At 46.0% G+C, this 20,679-nt stretch overlaps 1 protein-coding gene across 7 annotated transcripts in view; it reads right to left on the bottom strand.

Annotated features, from left to right (window-relative positions):
• Nucleotides 1-20,679, bottom strand: part of DNM1 (dynamin 1) — a 103,568-nt gene that overhangs the window by 49,138 nt on the left and 33,751 nt on the right. For all 7 annotated transcript variants that reach the window (XM_077835693.1, XM_077835694.1, XM_077835692.1 and 4 more), the window contains exons 3-10: nucleotides 19,689-19,838; nucleotides 17,103-17,306; nucleotides 16,110-16,208; nucleotides 14,116-14,276; nucleotides 8,814-8,956; nucleotides 8,598-8,733; nucleotides 6,599-6,666; nucleotides 5,311-5,449 (exon numbers count right to left, since the gene is read on the bottom strand). In XM_077835693.1, coding sequence (XP_077691819.1) covers nucleotides 5,311-5,449; nucleotides 6,599-6,666; nucleotides 8,598-8,733; nucleotides 8,814-8,956; nucleotides 14,116-14,276; nucleotides 16,110-16,208; nucleotides 17,103-17,306; nucleotides 19,689-19,838 — 1,100 coding nt within the window. The remainder of the gene's footprint in view (nucleotides 1-5,310; nucleotides 5,450-6,598; nucleotides 6,667-8,597; nucleotides 8,734-8,813; nucleotides 8,957-14,115; nucleotides 14,277-16,109; nucleotides 16,209-17,102; nucleotides 17,307-19,688; nucleotides 19,839-20,679) is intronic.

Raw genomic sequence — 20,679 nt, forward strand, 5'->3', positions numbered from 1 at the left:
ACATGGAAATGTAAATCCTGACTGTACAACTCCATTATTTCATCTCCACCCTAGAAAACCTCTACCCTCCCTTTCTTCCTTCAGTGCCAAATCTGTCTATCCTACCACGCCAGAATGAGTTTCAAAATCCACAGAAGGTGGATGGGTAAGATCCCAGCCATCTGAGGAGGGTGCCACACTGTAAGAAGCTAATGTCCACTAACACTGCAGTTTTTCTTTTTCCCCTCTACACTGATTTCTCTCCCCTGAAGATACAACTTCAATCAGAGACAGAAAAACATCAATGGAAACAAACCAAAATCACTACAAGCAAACATGGCGGGTGGAGGGGGAAGGATGGAGGAGTGTCTCCCACACTGAGCTGGAAAACAGGAGGATTTAGAGAGAGAAATCCTTTGGGATGGAGCAGCAGTGCTCGAGGGATGGCAATGAGCAAAGTGCAGTAGCTGCTGAGATCAGCCCTGCTGAATACAACGAGGTCCCTTCATCTGCCAACCTCAGCTCTTGCCATTATTCTGAGCTCTTAAATTTATACTGGATTCTCCCTTCTTTCCCACCTGTCTCTTCCTAATCCTGCCCCACAAATCTGGGATTATATATGTTGGCCAGCCCAGACCCTCCAATGCAGAAAAGGGATTGTGGGTAATTTTTATAGAGGCTTCCAACTGGAACAAGAAGTGCTGTCCCCTTTAACTCACCTGGCAGAGAAACTTGCACAGCTGGGCTGGTGGGGTGCAGGATTTTAGTCCTTCCTTGGCAAATTAACGTATTAATTAGTTAGTCTACCCTTCTATTTAAAGAGGTGTGTGGCGCCCTCTACTGCACCATACAGGCCTAGGAAACCAACCCACTTTCCCCCAGACATATACTAGCGCATGTATGATGGCCTCTACTTATTCAAATGGGTGGTACCTTTTTCCACTTTGCTGCTTTTTAAGATACCCTGGAATTTGCCTCCTTTCCTTTGCTTCGGGACAGGGAAAAGCAGCACAAGATTCATCCTTCTCTCTTTACTAGCATAATGTGTAGAGTTAAAGATCAGCAGGAAAATGAGAGGGAGAAGACATAGAGCTCTGTCATCTGGATGGAGGCTGGGGTTATTCTGTGGCCCAATAATCTGGCAGAGGGGCCTGGATTCTTTTTATTTTTTAAGGCCTCTCTCTAACTTGTTTCCTTGTTCTAAGATGTTTGGATTTCCAGAGAGGCAGCAACAAAGGGACACAGAAAGGTTTTCAACATGCAATCAGGAAGAGTAGGGTGAGGGGCTTGCAAGGGGGTTTATTCTACACCGAGCTGCATGCCAAGGGGCTGAAGTGAGGAATGGGGGCTGGCTAGCAAACAATCAGCTGTATCCAGCTGACTTCTGAATTCATAGCAAAGAGATCCATCAGCTGAGGCCTGATCCCTCTCCCCTACTTTTCACACTGCTTGGATGCCTGTGGGCTGCTTCTTTCCATCAGATGATTATTTATATAGTAGAACCTGACTTCCATGGCTGTTCTCCTTGTTCTCACCAGATTTGTTGTTGGTCCCCTGGTGTGAGCCCAGGCCCTGAAGGGTGTGAGGAAAGGGTATGTGTGTGTGTGAGAAAGAGGAGTGGTGCTTTGCCCTTTCTTTATGTTGTTGGTTTCTTTACCTTTTCGCTACACTTTCTGATGGTGGATGTGAGCTCACTCACTACCATATCCACACACTTCAGACTCGGCTCCTTCAACTTCTGCACCTGCTTTTTCACTATGGCTTCAAAAGCGAGGTCAGGCGTGAAGAGACCCGTTCTGCACAGTGAAGGGCAGGGAGGGAAGAAGCAACAAGGAAGAAAGAAGAGCAAAGCAGACGGAGGCAGAGAGAGATTGAGAGAGAGAGCAGAAAAGGAAAAGAGAGAGAGAGAGAGAGAGAGAGGAAAAGAAAGAAGAGAAAAACACAAGGCAAAATGAGAAGTGAGATTTTGGTTCACTCCACAGATAAGTCGAAGCAGGTGAGCATTGCTGCAGGGCCCATGTGCTGCCAAGTATCAAGGGATTCTACAGATGCATGGAAATGGCACAGTGGGAAGGAACAGACAGAGTAGGTGAAACCATGAGCTACAGAGCCCAACAAAATGGATGGGTGGATGGATGCATCCAGGGATCCCTCTCCCAGAGCAAGCCTTCTCCACAGGCAATGAAGGCTGAACACACTGAGCCTCTCACTCTTTTCTTCACCTCATTTCTCTCTGCTGTTCCATGGGTCTCTTTTCTTGCCTTTTTACCCACCAGCTTTATCCCTTTCTCTTTCTTCTTCCCTTAAGTTCCCCCTAATCCATTCCATCTAAAGATGGACTGCATGGGGGTGGGGACTGGGGGCAGTGGCGCAAGTAGAATTTATTTCTTACCAGTATGCTGCACATAGGCGACTCATGGGAGGGACACAAAGGGGGGGGGCACATGACCCCCCCCCACATGACTCCTCCCCACCTCACCCCCAGCCTGGGGCCCCCGCACTCTCCCTGTTCCCTCCCCATCCCACATTACCGGGGGTTGGGGGGGGCAGCAGCTCTGTCCTCCCGCTGTGCCAGATGCAGACTTCTGAACTGCAGTGCTCTCTGGAACCACAGCAGCAAAAGGAGCAGCTCCTCCAGCACAGCTGTACTGCCCCCAGCCCTGTCCACTGGCACAGCTGTCCAGAGATACTTCAACCCCAAACATACACTGCTCCATTTTGATCACAGCACCCTTTCCCATGCATTATGTCACTTACAGCTAATGTGAAAGGCTGCTCTGTTCATGTTGGGATGTGTAGTTTCCAGAGTACCCATCTCCTCCCAGGTGCACTTCTCAGAGCCTGGCAGGTTGCCAGTGAAGCCCTTGTTTGGGTAAAGAGCGGGTGCCCTTAAAGTTAAAATGGCCCCTGCATGTCTCAGAAAATATGTTCCAGGTCTCACTGCCTATTCAGAGATTCAACCTGCCTGCTAAGTTCAATATAGGCCCTTTAGATGTATCTGAGTCAGGCTCAGTGGATGGAGCCTGGGAAAGGGACCCTCACACAAAATGTCCCTTTAGCTATCTGAAAATTTTAGTAACATCACCACTTTGTTTCTTTAAAGTCAAAAATGTCACCACTCACACTTGCGCACACACACAACATGAACTGCAGCAAACTCAGTCTCTAGCCTCTGAACCACTATGGGACCCAAACCCGCTACACTAACAAGAAAACACCTTAAACATTCTGATTCCCCCCACACTCCCTTAAGACCATCGTCAACGGAGACAATGGTCCGACCCAGTATCTCTTGCTATAACTGACCCAGTATCTCCCCCAGCTAGATTTGTTCCTCTTTGTCCACCTCTTTCCAACATTTCCTCTTTCTTTCCTATGTGTGTGTCACCCTGTGTACCACACCTGCCCAGTCTCCCTCACTCCATTAGAGGTGGCTGTGGAATACTGAGTTCCCATCTTCTGTCCCAAGGTCTCTTTCTGTCCTCCCTGATCTTTACATTTCCCTCTCTCTTGGGTACCAGGTATCCTCATGGAAGGAAGAATCTGTCCTTCATGTCTATAATAGAGACAATTTCACTACTGGTGTAAATTCATTCCTCAAGGAAAAAGAAAGAGAAAGACAAGACAATGAAGGTGGAGATAGACAGAAATGGGAAAGAAAGAAAGAAAGAAAGAAAGAAAGAAAGAAAGAAAGAAAGAAAGAAAGAAAGAAAGAAAGAAAGAAAGAAAGAAAGAAAGAAAGGGAAAATGATTCGTAAGGGAGAAGAGGGCAGGAGTGATAAAGACTTAAATGATGCTTGATGGATGGTAAAACTAACCAAGGGAGGATTAAGGGGACTTGAAAAGTGGGCGCTTCAGATTCAGTTACTGGATGACTCTGGGTACTTGGCAGCCCAAAGGTCTTTGCTTACCTGTCACCAGCACTAAGGGCAATTTTCTGGGTGCTCCCCACAGCTACATACCTCAACAGAAGACAGCAGGATAGAAAAAGGAAGCTCCTCCCAGCATTCTAAAAACCTGAGGAATCTGTCACTGTCTGTCCACTTTGCTCTCCCAGTATGTACTGGACAAAGCACATGTATTTGAGCCTAAGCACCTCTGCAGAGACCTCCAGCCCCAAGCAATGCAGTCTCTTGCAGAGCAAACCTGAGACTCACCACTCGCGCCTCCTCCCCCCCTGCTTTTTTTTTTTTTTTTTTTTCCAAATTCGAGGTTTCAATCTCCCTTGGGAGTCTCCTGCAATGCCCTCACCCGGTTACCTGCTCCTGAATGGCCAGCAGTGATCCGACATACCAAGAGTCTCCAGTGCCCACGCTATCACACTCTGGCTGAGATGCCCTTTCACCAGGACCTGGACCTGTCTGAAGCAGCAGGCCATGGCTGAGAGGAATGGCAGGCAGTCTCCCCGTCTTTCTCACACTGCTTCTCAACATTAAATCCAAGCCCAAACTCAGACCATGAAAATCGCAATATTTGCAGGATCGACAGAATTATGACTGGCTCTCTCCCACATCCCAACTGAAGTCCACAACAGTCAATCAGAACCAGAGAATGAAACCTCCAGGGCACCCCCATCACAGCAGGAGGAAGGGAAAGGCAGGAACTCAGGAGAAAGTGGACACCTCCACTTTCCTTCTTCTCAGCCATTTACTGCTCCTTCAAAACAAGATGCAAACCAAGCCAATCAGAAACCATACCAAATTCCACAAGCTTAGGAACATCTCCCTGTAGGGAAGCCCACAGCTTGATCATTCCATATTAGCAAAGCCTACTTCCCCTCTTGAATCTTGATCCTCCACATTTGAGAGTTTATGTACCCTTTTGCTCTGTGATGGTTAATCAGGGGCCAGATTGGGTGATACCAAGTCCCCAGAAGTTCCCAGGGGAAATCTATATCCCAGACTCTGACTTGGAAATTAATATCAGAAATTAAATTCAAATCAGATATAAACCATCAGCCTCTAGAGGAAGAAATAACCTTGGCTGTTATAAAGAGTTAATGTTCATGTTAGAGAGCTGGTGGAGGGGGTTGTGTTTCTGGAATGGGCATGTGGGGGGAGACCCCAATGTTCCAAAGACACCTCTCATGGAATGGGGGAGACTGGCAGCAACCCACTCCTATCAGCTGTCCCATCTCTTTCTGATTGGCTGGTTGGCTGGAATGCCCCAGGCTAGTATCACTCAGGTCTAGTCATGCTGCTGAGGAGGTGGTTAGAAACATCAAGTTTCACTGCAGGCAGCTCCTTGCCCAGATCACAGTGCTGTGCTTCAGCCAGCGAGCAGGTGGGCGGGCAGGTGTTAGCGTGTGAACTCCATGTTCCCTCCGGTTACCTTCTTGGTGCATTGTCTAACGGTATTGATTAACTCCGAAATGACCATGTCCACGCATTTCAGGCAAGGCTCTTTAATCTTCTTCACCTGCTTTTTCACAATGGTCTCAAAGGCCATGTCGGGTGTGAAGAGACCGGTTCTAAACACCCAGGGCGGGGGACAAGACAAGGCAGGAGGGGAGGTAGAGGGGGGAAGGAGAATGTCACAGCATTACACAGACATTTCAGAGCAGGCCCTTGTATCACTGACACCCAGCTCGTTGGCCCGGAGAAACCATAAAACCCATGAACAAAACCTCACTGAAATCAACGGGAATGGAGGGTGCTCAACACTTCACAAAAATGATCTCTTAGGGTGAAAATGACCAACTCAGGGACCAACACTAAGCTTATGTACCACTTCAGCCTTTAAGGTGGGGGGCATTTAGGGTTTAAGTAGTTCATAGGGCTGGCCCTCTGGTGAATATCACCCTTAGAGAGTTTCAAGAAACCCTTTCTTAATTATAATAAGGGAGCAATAAATACTAATACTATTGCTCAAATGAGCCTGACCAGATCAGATGGAATGAGCTGAAGAAGAAAATAAACTTGTCAATATCTGATCACCTGCTTGCATTCTCCAGAGTTCAATAGAGATTCTGAGGGGTGCTGGGCTCCCACAGTCCCCACTGACCATAGGGGGAATCGCAGTATCTCAGCATCTCTCAGGTAAGGCTGCCTGTTAGGCATCATAAGCCACACATCATTAATCTTCTCTAACACAAATGCAAAGATGTTAACTTACCATGCATTTGGGACCTGGTCCTGCAAAGTACTGAGCACCCTCAGCTCCCATTGAAGTCACTGATGGTTGAGTGTGCTCAGCACCAGCTTGCAGGATCGAGCCCTAGTAGATCTGGGAAAATAAATTAAAACAATATTTTAAGAAATTAAAAAGGTGTGTAGGAGGTGTTTAGCATCCCTTCCTATGTCACTTCCTCTTACTACAATGTGATGTCACTTCTTCTTTCTCACATTCAGCACAGGAGATGGAAGAAAAAGGATGATCACCAAGATAATTTTACCTTTCAGGCTCCTGCTGCTCTCACATGGAAACAGAAAGCAAACTGATTTGGATGAACATCAGTACCACCCAATACAAGGCAGTTCACCTGCCAATGGCCCAGACAGGTGTTCCCTCCCCTCTGCTGACCTACCGTACCTCTGAAGTCTTCTCAGCTTGGTTTGGAAGGTCTAGAGATATTTACAAGGCTGTGCAGTCATAGGCCTGCCTAGTGCATGATACATGCCTGATACCATGGATGTTCTTGATGGCGTAGCTGATCTCTCGCCGGAGTTCCTTCTCGTCAAACTCCATCTGCACCAGAAGAAAAGATTGTCAGAAGGGGCCCGGCAACCCATACAGCAGAGCATCATGCAGATACAGAGCAGAGGGCCCCTGCCAGGTCATGACTCAGCCCTGCAAGATGAAGGTGTGGAGCAGGAGTGTGGCCTGTTGGCTGGAGCACAGGAGTGGGAGTCAGGAGATCAGGCTTCTGTTGCCAGCACTCATATGCTGTGTGAACTTTGGAAACCCAGCTTAGGGCTTGACTGTCCGTGTACGTCTACACCCAAGCTGAAGTTGTAACTTCCAGCTTGGGTAGATGTACACGTTAGCTCCAACTGAACTAGTGTGATAAAAATAGCAGTGTGGCCACGGTGGCATGGGCAGTGGGTCAGACTAGCTCCCTAAGGATGTACCTAGGGTCCCAGATGGGATTGTACTCGGGCAGCTAGCCTGTCCCACTGTCTGTGCCGCTGCAGCTACACTGCTATTTTTAGCATGTTAGCTCAATTGAAGTTCGCACATGTACATCTACCTAAATTGGAAAATACACCCCCAGCTCCAGTGGACGTGCCCTCAGAAGTGCTGCCCAGTTCTCATTGACTATACAAATGTCCTTAGAAACAAAGGGAATGAGAAACTAAAAATATAAGATTGTGTCCCAAATAAAATGGTTTGCCTTGCAAGGTTTGCATGCGATCTCAGCAGCTGTTTTTTCCAATATACACATAAAAAACTAGATTTCTCTCTCACATAGAAAAGTTACAACATCATCAAACACAATGCAGGCTCTTGTCTTTCATTGACAAGGCCTCAGCATCTCATTCAAATGGAAAGGATCATACTACTACTAAGTGAAAATACAGGCAAGCCAAAGTATAAGGGGAACAGATTGGCTCCTGCTTGATCTTCTGTTCTGAAAACCATCAAGAAAAGGTTATTTCATCACCTTTTCCTCTGGAGCTTTTATACATTATAGGTCAGATTCTCCCATACAGTGAAGGCTCTATGTGTCTCCCTGCTAGTGCAATTTGTCCCCAGCACCAATGTGTGCAGTCCCAGGAGGACACCACAAGAAGATCCTCTGGTGGTGCTAAATCAATGAAGGGCCATTTACACCACCCATTTCTTTGCTGCTCATGTAGAAGTAAAGGTCTAATGTGATTGTAGCAAAGGAGACATAGTTAGGATGTCCCTGAACCCCACTGATCCTTGGCTGTATTTTCTGCCCCTTGGGAGTGTTTAAGAGTCAGCATAAGTTGGAGCAGCCCTTAGTTTGGTATTAGCTTGGCACATCGGGACCAGCCCTGCCCACAGCATCAACAGGATCAATGGAATGCAGTTTTCAAATATCTCTGCATCTGCCCCCAAACTACACCACGTGCAGATCAGCCAGAGGCAAAGATCTGACTCTACCTCTCTACATGGACATTCAGCTGACCAGAGACACTCTTTGGCTTGAGGTGAACAAACTAAAGCTTCAGCATTTGGGGTCCATGTCATCAGAACAGTTAAGGTAAAACCCTTTTACATAACCAGGAAGAGAAAGTGAGGGAGTTCCTATGCTCTGCTACCAGGGCAGGAGCTGAGGTAGAGGCCATGTTCAGATACTGGAAGGGTGCTGAAGGAGAGGACAGGCTCTGGCAAGGGTTGAGGGCTGAGGGAAAAGAGAAGCCAGGAATGGAGGTGAGAGAGAGAAAGGAGGCAAAGAACAGAGAGGACTGGTAAAGGAAAAAGAAAACAGCAGGTGAGAAAGACAGGTGAAGAAGAGAAAGAAAGTGATGAAGGTAAAGAGAAGGTCAAGGAGTAAAGAAGAAGCGAATTAAAGAGGAGACAGCCGATGAAAAGGAGAAGAGATGACAATGAGCCAAGAAGATGGCAGCTGAGAAGGACAGGTGAAGAAATGACAGCAGGTGGAGAGAAAATAGGCAGGTAGGTGAGAAGGATAGGATGGGGAGTGGTACCTTCACCAGTTCAAAGGGGAACCGCTCATGGAAGATGCGGTTGATCCTAGCTCCTCCAGACAGCTCGTAGGTATCAATCTGGTCACCAGAACCTTCAATACGTTTCTCAAAGTCCACAGCAAACTGCTGGACCATCCTAGGCAGAAAGAGAAACGAATGGGGGAAGATTGCCAGATACACTTCTCCTAGGAGGGGCGCGGAGCAGGAGTCACTTACTGCAGCAGAGCTTTGGTCTTCCGGGCAGGATCATCAGGACGGAAGTTCTTGTACTCATCCACCTCTTTCTCAATGGAGAGAAGCTGGCTCTGGAGTTTGTTTCGCAGGCCTGGCAGGGTGTCTCGGATGTGATTTGTCAGTTGCTGCACAAGTAGAAGGTTGAGAAATGGGTTAAAAAGCCTGTGATTGATCAGGGTTTGCTGACTCAGCAAAAGGGCAGAAACAAAATGGGCTACTCCTCTGTGACAGGGGGATCATTAGCCCTGTGGGCCAGAATAGGCTACTCCTATGAGCCACAGGGCATCAGTCTTGTGTGGCAGAGTGGGCCAGTCCCACTGACTGAACTAGGTTTTGAGTGGGGAAAATAATGAGATTATATCAAGGGGAAGCCATCATTGGACAGGTCATCTCTCCAGTATAAAGGAAAGAGCTAGGTTATGGATCTGTCTTTGGAAACTCCTAGGGCTTCTCTGCAATGCAGAGGTAGCAGAGAGACCAGGCAGAGCAGGGACAAAATCAATACCTGAAAACTTTTAGACAAATTGGCCCCACCAAGCTTCAAATATACATGAAAGGTTGATGAATAGTGCAGCAAGGCCTATTATGTGGACATAATGGGGTTGTCAGGTTCTAAGAAGAAAAGGAGGTTGGTTTCTTTTGACAGTCCAGTGTCCAGGTGAAAATACTATCTATTTAGGTACTTATGTGGCCCTCATCACCATACTATCTGAGAGCCTTGCAATGCCCCTGTGAGGTAGGGATAATCTGGCTTTTACAGGCAGGGAACTGAGGCGCAAGGTAGTTTTAGGATTAAGCCCTAAAGTCCTAGGCTGAGCAGAGACTTGAACCCAGGTCTCCTGAGTTGAACCCCAGTCTACCCAGTTCTCATGTAGCTAGGCAATGCCCTTTTCAGAAGGCCATCAGACACAGAACTATACTAGCTAGGAGAAGTACATAGTAATAATATTCTATACTTCCCTAGCACCTTTCAACAAAGGATCCTAAAGCACTCACAAACATTGACTAACTGAGCCTCAAAACTCCCCTTTGAAAGAGAAATAATTTGTGCCCATTTTACAGATTTATTACTGCTCTTGGGTAAAGGACAAGAAAAATTAAAATTATGTTTATTTCCATAAACTAGCCAAACAAAGGGGACTTCATTTCTATTTTGGGGGTGGATTTGGAAATGTATTTTATTGCAACCTCTTTAATCTTATCCATAAACGTATCAGACCTGCCAAATCGGACTCATCTGAGGACACCCTGTAAAGTGTCCCATTTAGGAGGATGAAGGACTTTGCTGTGCGAGTTTCAGCATCTTTAAAGCACTAAAACGTTAAACTTTTAAACTATGGGCCCTGCTGGAGTCTGGACAGGATCTGGGTTGGCTCTGAACGTCTTGTTTTAGGCTTTGATCCTGTCAACATGACACAGTCAGTCAAAAAAAAAAAAAAAACCTGATCAATTTTGAAAAATATTTTTAAATCGGAAACAAAAATGTTCATAGAAAATTTCCAAGTTTTTTTTAATTTTCCAGTTTTTCAACAACAAAATCAGGTCTGACTGTCAGGTTTTCATTAAAAAATGGAAAATTTCTACAAATTTTTTTTTAAAAGTGTTTACTAAATATTCTGTGGAAAATGCTTACCGTTTTCCGACCATGTGTTTAACTTTGACGCCAATGGGACGACAAACATGCTTAACGCTAAACACGTAGCTAAGAATCTGCAGGATCAGGGCCTGGCTGTTTCCCTTGCAATCTTGCCATGCAACAGATGCAAATGGTGGCCAGTCACCAGCACTGAGCAGGAAATAGCCTGCACTGGCTCCTCCTGGCCACAGGGGCCGCTGTTGCGCCAGCACTTGAGCAGGGAGACAGTTTCTCCTCTTCTCAATGCTCCCCCTGCCAGTGCCCAAGGTGGATCCTGTGGTGCTGGGGAGTGGGAGGCTTGTGCCTGGACTAGGAGGGGACAGAATGGGGGATGGGAGCCCAGGAGCCCCCTTGAGCCTCAGTCCCTTCAGCCTGGCCCCCTTTGAGGCCTGGCTCCTCATTCTGTCCTCCCAGCCTGGGTCTGCTTGACCGCGGCTCCCTCAATCTGTCCTCCCAGCCCAGGCCCCTTGAGCCCCACCCTGGCTCTCCTTGAGCCTGTGCCCCCCAGCCTGTGCCCCCAGCCTAGTTCTCCTTGAGCCTCTGCCCCCCGTCCTCTGTGCCTCCAGCCTAGTTCTCCTTGAGCCTCTGCCCCCATCCTCTGTGCCTCCAGCCTAGTTCTCCTTGAGCCTCTGCCCCCCATCCTCTGTGCCCCCAGCCTAGTTCTCCTTGAGCCTCTGCCCCCCATCCTCTGTGCCCCCAGCCTAGTTCTCCTTGAGCCTCTGCCCCCCATCCTCTGTGCCCCCAGCCTAGTTCTCCTTGAGCCTCTGCCCCCCATCCTCTGTGCCCCCAGCCTAGTTCTCCTTGAGCCTCTGCCCCCCATCCTCTGTGCCTCCAGCCTAGTTCTCCTTGAGCCTCTGCCCCCATCCTCTGTGCCTCCAGCCTAGTTCTCCTTGAGCCTCTGCCCCCATCCTCTGTGCCTCCAGCCTAGTTCTCCTTGAGCCTCTGCCACCCCTCCCCCATTCTGTCCTTCCGGCCTAACCCGCTTGAGCCCATGCTCCTCATTCTATGCCCCTGGACTTTTCCCCCTTGGAGCCTCTGTTCCCCTGACTTGCAGCTCACCTTCCCATGTCTGAGTTGGTCTCTCCACTCCCGGATAAACTCTGCGCACAGGAACCTCTTCCCCCACGTCCTCACTGGAACATGCCAAGGTAAAGGCCTTTATCACTGTATCCCAGTATTCCCTTGACAGTGGCTATCTATGATGTTCGTCTCTAGCACAAGGGATGCGGGGACCTGAGCCTATTTGCTTTGATGGAAATGGGGTGAATGGTTTGAAAGCCACTACTACAACATCATATGGTCAACTGGAATTTAAAAAAAAATGGACTAATCACCAGAAATTCCAATTTTTGACAATCCTGTTTAAATAGTGTCCAGAGTAAATATCCAGAGTTTGATTTAATTCCTTTAAATCAAATTGCATAGGATTTTGTCTGCTCCTTTCCTCATGTACCTGAGGGGTCTTTCCAGCAAGGAAGAAGAAGCAGATCTGAGAGCAACATTATCAGATTGCTAATGCATGAGCTGGGAAGTACAACTGATCCTCAGCAAAACAGGGAAACTGATGATTAGGGCTACAGATTTGTCACTGCAGTTTTATTAAAAAATCAGGGAGCAGTCACTGTAAAAGCAGACTCCAACGAGAGACTGCTGAATTGGAATTAATTTGCAAACTGGACACCATTAAATTAGGCTCGAATAAAGACTGGGACTGGATGGGTCATTACACAAAGTAAAGCCATTTCCCCATGCTTATTTCTCCCCCCCCCCCCCCACCCCCCCCCCCCATCACTCTCACCTTCTTGTCAACTGTTGGAAATGGGCCATCCTGATTATCACTACAAAAGGTTTTTCTCTCCGGCTGATAATAGCTCACCTTAATTGATCACTCTCGTTATAGTATGCATGGCAACACCCATTTTTTCATGTTCTCTGTGTATATATATATTTTCCAACTGTATTTTCCACTGCATGCATCCAATTAAGTGGGTTTTAGCCCACGAAAGCTTATGCTCAAATAAATTTGTTAGTCTCTAAGGTGCCACAAGTACTCCTCGTTCTTTTTGTAAATGTAGTAAAGTTTGCAGGTTACTAAATTTACTGTGACTGCTCCCTGAGCTTTCTCCCCCTGCTCTCCTCACCCTGCCTAATGGGCACTGACCATCTGCAACAGCATGTTCCACCCAGGCACTGCAACTCTAATCCTGCCTGGTGAGTTAGGGCAGCCAGGACAGGACAAAACATGAGTGATACTGTGACCCGGTGCATCAGGTCTCAATGGTCTGAGCAGGGAGCTGGGTTCAGCACCACAGGATAGGAGCCACTGAGCTTGCTCTCCAGTGTGGGCCTCCCCCGGGCCTGGTGACCCACTGTTTGGGAAAATCACGGACAGGAAAAAAAAGACACAGACAAACAGAAAAATCATGGTATGCATGAGATTTTTCCACCCATGGCACACCTACAGCTCTACTGATAATACACAGTGTGTTTCATCTATCTGTGTATCTTAGGGTTTTATACTGCCACTCATCATTATAGTCCAACTACCAAAATCAGTAGCAATAGCAAAGTCCCTCGAAGACTTCATGGAGTCTCTGACACTCTTCCCTTTTTGGGGTCAAAACACTGTTTGAGGGAGAGATTTTGGTTTTGATTTTTTTTTAGTCTTTAAGATTTGTATTCATTTCTCTCTCTTTTTATTTTTTGAGTTGGTAGGGGCTTAGAGGCAGAAGGGGGAGTCAATGCTGTCTCATTCTTATGGTGAAAAGGCTTTTTTAAAAAACATTTTTTCACAATTTCAAATATATCAAAAAATATACCAGAAAAAATAGAGAAAAGTACATACGCTTTTGCTAACTTCTTTCAATTCTACTGATCTTAGGTGTAATTGAACTATAGCAATTAAAAAATTGTCAGACAAATGCAATTTGGAAGTTGATGGTGTCCCCTTAAATCTTAACATTTGAGGTTTTGGTTTTTATAGTTTCCTCCATCCGATGTGTCCCAGGAGAAGGCAGCCCTCCAGCCAGATTAGAGTCTTATCCAAATTAATTTATAAAACAATTTTCTGATAGGCATCATTTTTAATTGAACATCCAAATCATTTTAATTAATATTATAAGACTACAGGAAATGCAATGATCTCTTGAAGCTAAAAACCCAAAAACATGGTAGGCCAAGTTCTGCTCTCACTTACAGTGGTGTAAATCAGGAGGAATTCTACTGGTGTAAATCCAGACTAATGCCATTGACTTCAGTTTACTTACTCTGGATTTATACTGATGTTACTGAGAACAGAATTTGGCCTTTTGTCTTTAGTGCATGAACTTGATTTTCAGCCCAGAGGAAAGTGTTTTTCATTATTTCAGTGTATTTGAGTCAGGCACAGTTTAGTGGTCCTGTACTGACACGCTCTCCTTTTGTGACCTTGGTCAATCATGTAGCTGTTCTGTGCCTCAGTTTCACAGCATTAAAACAGGGACAGTAATCATGTATCGATCCATTGTGAGTATTCATTAATTCATGTTTGTCAAGTGCGCTAGGAGTGTTTAGTATTGTTATTATCTCCAAGTAACCCTGGGTGACAGCCCCATTTGGGTCTGTTCTCTGTCCTGGTGGTACCCAGCTGCAGAGCCCAGCTTCCGTTACCTGGTTCAACACTTTCTGCAGGTAGGGGGTACCCATGCGTTCAGCCATATGTCTGTAGGATGGGTGGGAGAGAAAGAACTTCCTCTCTGCAGCCAGTGCAGCCTGAATGTCCTTCTTGCCATCAATGTCCTTCTGACTTCTGTTGACCACACCGATGTAACCTACCAGTGAAAAGACCAAAAGTCAGATGGCAGCACAGAGGAAGTGCAGAAACACTGGACACAGCCAGGAGACAATCCAGGGTATGGAGAGCCTGCGATATGACATTAGGAGGGGAGGGTAAAGGGGAGTCGAAAAGGGTGATTCTGCACTTGGACTCCTGGTAGTGGAAGGAGAGGGAGACCCCACTGATAACTGGAACCATTAGAAACAAGTTGAAAAATTTAAACTGGAATTTCCACTAGACTCTGATACCTGGGAAGGAAAAGAGAAGGCAGGTGGAGAGCTGCAGTCACTACTGCTAACCAGCTAAGATTTGTGAATCTCCCATTACATTTATTTATTATCATGTCCTCTCCGCAATTCAATTATTTTTCTCACCCACCTGTTATGTCTTGTCTTCTAAACTGTAATCTTTTTGGGGAAGGAGCTGTCATTTATTTTATCTTTGTATAGCGCCTACCCAATCTGACTGTGTCCTTTAGGGCAATGGTTCTCAACCTTTCCAGACTACTGTACCCCTTTGAGGAATCTGATTTGTCTTGCATACCTCCAAGTTTCACCTCACTTAAAAACTACTTACTTACAAAATCAGACAAAAATACAAAAGTGTCACAGCACACTATTACTGAAAAATTGCTTACTTTCTCATTTTTACCATAGAATAAAATTAATTGATTGGAATATAAATATTGTACTTACATTTCAGTGTATAGTATATAGAGCAGTATAAATAAGTCATTATGAAATTTTAGTTTGTACTGACTTCACTAGTGCTTTTTATGTAGTCTGTTGTAAAACTAGGCAAATATCTAGATAAGTTGATGTACCCCCTGGACGACCTCTGCATACCCACAGGAGTACACATACCCCTGGTTGAGCACAACTGCTTTAGGGCTACCACAGTATAAATAAGGCTTCTGTTTTTATTGTTTGTTTATTAATTTAGTTTTTCAGGGTTTATTTTTAGCAACTTTTAAGTTTTATGCAGGTGTCCAAAATAGAGGTGTTATCTTTGTGTATATGGAAATAAGTAATATCTATTATATATATTAGTATATATACTACATACAGTAATATATACTGTAATGAGTAATCTCTTTATAATGTTCCCTAGTGCGCTTTAACATACTACTCATTCAAACAGCACTATGTTAAAGTGCACTAGGGAACCTTTAGTGCACACCAGCAGGGTCTACACAGACCAATTAATGCACAGCATTGGTGTGCTTCAGAAGTCACACATAATACTGCTTCCTGTAGACCAGCCCTTCAATACAAGTAACCATTTCCGGTGTTTCTCCAGTGGTATTGGATAAACACCAGTTTAATTCTTTTTATCAGGGGTGTTTTATCTGTGTTGACCATTATAATGAAAAATCAAAAGTCCTAAATATAAATGTTAAAGAAAAAGAGAGCCCAGATTCTGATATCTGGGAAGGAGGGGTGAGACCCAGGTTCCCATGTCTACAATTTTTCTTCCATAGAAAAAAGATATAACACAGAGAACAGGATTCTGCTTTTGGGTTTTGGCTGCCAGGACCGCATACTGAGGTACAAAGACTCTTGGGAAGGGATTCCCTGCAGAGGAGCATGGCCCATTTCCCCTTACAAAGAGGTAGGGAGGTTGGTTATTCTCTCTTGGAACTGAGGGACCTCTGTTTCCAGCTTGGAACTGAGGGGCCTAGTGATTTAACATCAGGTTTGGGGCAGATATTCTATCAGAGAGGAGAACACTGTTGTGGCACAGGTTCTGGGGAATGTTGGAGGAAGGGGATGGGACCAGGGGGAAAGAAGGGAGGAGAATGAGGAGGAAATGGAAAGAGGATCCATACCTCTTCGAAGGGGAAGTAACTTGTTTTCTAGCACATCTCGTGCATCGGTTCCTTCATCCATGAGGTCCAGTTTAGTGATGACTCCAATGGTGCGCTGGCCTTGGGGACACAAGCAGACATGTTAGCTTGAACCAACAACAATTCCTGTGAACTATTTGGGCAGAGGAAGCACTGCAAATTACCTGACTGGGTTCCACAAGGGCTCTTGAACTCAGCACATGGGACTTCCAGCCCAGGGTTTGGGGGAGAGGGGACTGGAGCATACCAGTGTGGTAGGAGAGGAGAGAGGGAAGGCTGATTCTCAGATACCCCTATTCTGGACTACAGCAGAGAGGGGGCTTAGTGCAGATGGCTCTAACTAACAGCTCTATCCCCTTTAGGGAGAAGTTGGGTGACTGAAGGTGAGAAGCCTTTTTCCTCACTGGAGGGAGAACCAGGAACTTCTAGAACAGGGGTCAGCAACCTTCGGTACGCGGCCCATCAGGGTAATCCACTGGTGGGCCGTGAGATATTTTGTTTACATTGACTGTCTGTAGGCATGGCCCCCCATGGCCGTGGGTCGCTGTTCCCAGCCAATGGGAACTGTGGCGGGGAGAAGAGGGAGGCGTGCCTGTGGATGATCAATGTAAACAAAATCTCTCGCAGCCCGCCAGCAGATTACCCTGATGGGCTGCATGCCGAAGGTTGCTGATCCCTGTTCTAGGACAACAACCCATGTTGAAGCAACCTCAATAGGGTTTGACAGGGTACTTCCACAGGAGTCTGTGTGTTGAGCATGCCACTGCCTTGCTGATTGGAGGGTACATGGGTTGAGAACACCACTGTCTCAGGCGGTTGTGTGAACTGGGCAAGAGCTATGTGTGTTGGGAAGACTGTTTCTTGAGCAGGGTAACACGTCTTTGGCATACACCATTACTCATATCCAGGGACAAGGGAGAACCAGATCTAGTGCCAGAAGTGCCATGCTAAAACAAAAACAGAGGCTGGATTTACCTTGGGGGTCAACCTCCTTTGCAATCTTGAGGGCATCAGAGTTGGCGAGATCAGAGTTGGCTGGGGATACAGCCAGGATGAGGCAGTTCTCTTTGGTGACGAACTGCATGAGCATTTCCCGGATCTGGAACTCAATGTCAAGTGGCTGGTCCCCCACTGGGACTTTTGTCATCCCTGGTAGGTCCACAAGTGTCAGACTCAGGACTAGACAAGGAAAAGGAGGAGAGTGAGGGTCCCAATTAGGGTACCTTGTTGTGTTTATGAGAGGGATCCGTAAATTTAAAAGTGGTTACCTACTGCACGGATAGGCATGATAGATATATACATGTAACTCAGCTAGCAGCACCCAGAGTCTCATGCATCCCAGAAAAAAAGTAAAAAAAGATAGTTCCTTTTTGTTAGTGGAGAGAGCAGTGGACTGGGACTCAGAATTCTATAGGTTCTGTTCCCAACTCTGCCACTGGCCTGCTCTGACCTTGGGCAAGTCACTTCATCTCTTTCTACCTCAGTTTTCCCATTTATAAAATAAGGATGATGACACTGACCTCCTTTGTAAAGTGCTGTGTGCTACTGATGATGCAAAGTGAATTATCAGGGCTAGGTATTATTAATAATAATAATAATAATCATATTAATAGAGAAGTAGTAGCTATGAGGTCTAGTAGTTAGAGCAGGGGACTGGGAGCCAGAAGACTGGGCAATATTCCTATCTTGTGTCTAATGGTTAGAGCAGGGGAGTGGGACACAGGACTTCCAAATTCTACTCCTGTTTCTGCCACTGACTGTGTGACCCGGGGCAACTCATTTCTCATCTCAGAGCCTCAGTTCCCTATCTGTAAAATAGGGCTAATAACATTGACCAATCTTTCTCAGTTGTTTTGCAGTTTAAGGAGCTTTGAGATCCCTGGTTGGAAGACACCAGACAGGGACAAAAGATTTATCAATCCAAATATTTTGCTGTGTATTAATCTCTATTATGCAGCAACTTCTGAAAGGCTTTTATTTGCCACATCCTAGTCTCTTCAGTCTCCTGCTGCCAAGGCATCTCAGTGTAAAGTGGGAGACCCTCCTTTCAGTATGGCTGATGTCTACACACCATGAGTCATTCCTGCTCAAGGGCCAAACAGTGCATATACTACGAGAAACTTCTGCAGCATCTCCCCATCTTTGGTGCAGAAAAGAGGTGTTGGGGGAAGAAAGACAGAGATACAGTGAGAGAGGGCTGACTTTCAGTGAGCCATTCACTCCATCTCCCTTTTGTGTGGCAGTAAACAATGCTCATAGGTTCATATATACAGGAATAGGGCCCATATTATATTATGCCATTGATTTTGGTGGGGGATTCTGCTTAAAAAAAGACAATGGTGGGACATGATGCCAGATTTCCTATCAGCTTTTAAATCTGAACAACCCCTTGAGCTTCATTTGGAAGTGGCAATTCATTGCTGCAGTAGCAGTTAGTCAGGGAAGTGATGTTGAGAAAAAGCCAAGCACAAGATGATTAACCAACTATAGGGCTGTATCCTGCAATCCTTTCTCAGGTAAATGTCCAAATATCTATGACAGGAGTTTTGCCTGAATAAGGGCTATGGGACTGGGCCCATTAAGATTAGGGGCAGGATGTAACAGGTAAGGAACTGGAGCACAGGCACCAAGAGACTCTGTCTTTAAATCAGTGATTCTTCAACCTTTTCATTCTATGGAGCACATGGAGATACCTTCACCATTTCTGTTCTGAACACCATACATCTCCTGATCATAGTCTGAGAACAGCTCATTTAAATGTTAAAAGAAAACCCAGCAGAGGTAATTGTGGAGTAGCACTGGCAGATTACGAAGGGAGAGTTCCCAGCAGCCATTTAGGCTTACAGAATTATTTAGTATCTCAATCAAGAAGAAAGAAAAGGAGTACTTGTGGCACCTTAGAGACTAACCAATTTATTTGAGCATAAGCTTTCGTGAGCTACAGCTCACTTCATCGGATGCATAAAGAAGAAAATCTCATCAACTATAAGGTCTTTGAATGACCACTAAGGATTTTGTAATCTTTATTTTTTCTGGACAGGGAGCTAATCTAATCCCATTTCAAAAGCCACACCCCATTCCCCTATATCATAGCATCTCTCCTTTCCACCAATAGAGTGCTGGATGTGGCTCCCTTTGAAGTCTATCAGTGCCGCCCCTGTGTGAACTGTGGGGGGGGAAATCACTTGAGAGCCATGCAAGGTGCTCTTTTTCCCCTGAGCTGAGCATGCTGTCTCCACAGCAATCCCAGTCCCTACAAACCTGGCACAGCAGGATCCCATTTGAGTCTGGATCTTAGGTCCCGCATGGGGCAACACAGTGTACTACTGTCAGAAAGCTGAGTGAGTTGTCACAATGTGGTCAAAGGGCTGGAGATTGGTCCCGCATGGTCCAGCCTGTTGTGGGGATTTGCGAGCAAAGAGTCTGCAAGCTCTCACGGCAGCCATTTCTGTTCTTACTACCTTCACTCCAAGACAGAGCAGCATCAGAGTGCAAAGTCAACCCCACCATTCTGCTCCCCCACCCCAAATACTCCAGTCTTGGATGTTGTACAGTACTTACCATGGGGAGAGTAGACCCGGAGGTTGATGGGGACAGGGGAAATTCCCTTGTTGGAGCCAGTAACCCTGTCTGTCTCAGCCTCGATCTCCAGACGTATTTCTTCGAAGTCGGTGAACTTCTTCCCTTTGCAGTGTAGAAACTCTCCAAATTCTAGTCAAACAACACTGGAAACTTATAGTGTGTCCCTGCTGGACTGAGGAAACCGTCAAAAGGGATAAGCTGTGGCAAAGGTCTCAACCTCTAGTGCCAGGAGGCTAACAAAGAGGAGGTAACTAAGGTACTCCTATCACTACCAAAAGCTGAGGGAATCCCCTTCAGCTCAAGCCAGAGAGCTGCTGATCCTCAGTTCATGTCCCAGGAGGGGTAGAGTCCTCCCCTTGATATCCAATTAATGATTCAGGTCTTCCTCTATTGAAACCAAGGCAGCTAAATATACACCTGTCTGCAGGGATAAACACCATGCACACACAGCAGTGGAACACAGTGTTTAGTGTTGTGTGATCAGTGTCTAGCACTTTGTTAGAGCGTTGGGGTAAATAATGGTGTCATCCTCTAGTGGTGAGAGGACCAACTTTCTGCTTACCATTACCTGAGGAGTAGAACTGCTGCTTTACAGATCTGAGAAACACAGGCTGGGATAAGTGTCCCACACTCTCAAGCACTAAGAACTCAATTCTACCATTGAGCTACACCCAGCAATCCCACTGATTTCAATGAGAATTCTGCACAGCGAACATTGGCAGGGTCTGGCCCTAAGTTACTGGCCGAAAAGACTCTCCTTGTATCTTCACGGTGAAACTTCAGTTCCCACTATGCCTGTCTTAGGTATAGCAGAAGAGACAGTTTTAGCTAATATGCTCCTGATGTAAATAACTAAGCCCAAATGTCATTTCTTTTTCTGTAACTGACACTCTGATGCTTAGTTCTCAACACATTTAAATTACATTACAGTAGAACCTCAGAGTTACGAACACCAGAGTTACAAACTGAC

This window comes from Eretmochelys imbricata, chromosome 16 (genome assembly GCF_965152235.1).
Source record: "Eretmochelys imbricata isolate rEreImb1 chromosome 16, rEreImb1.hap1, whole genome shotgun sequence".
In the NCBI taxonomy this organism is placed as follows: Eukaryota; Metazoa; Chordata; order Testudines; family Cheloniidae; genus Eretmochelys; species Eretmochelys imbricata.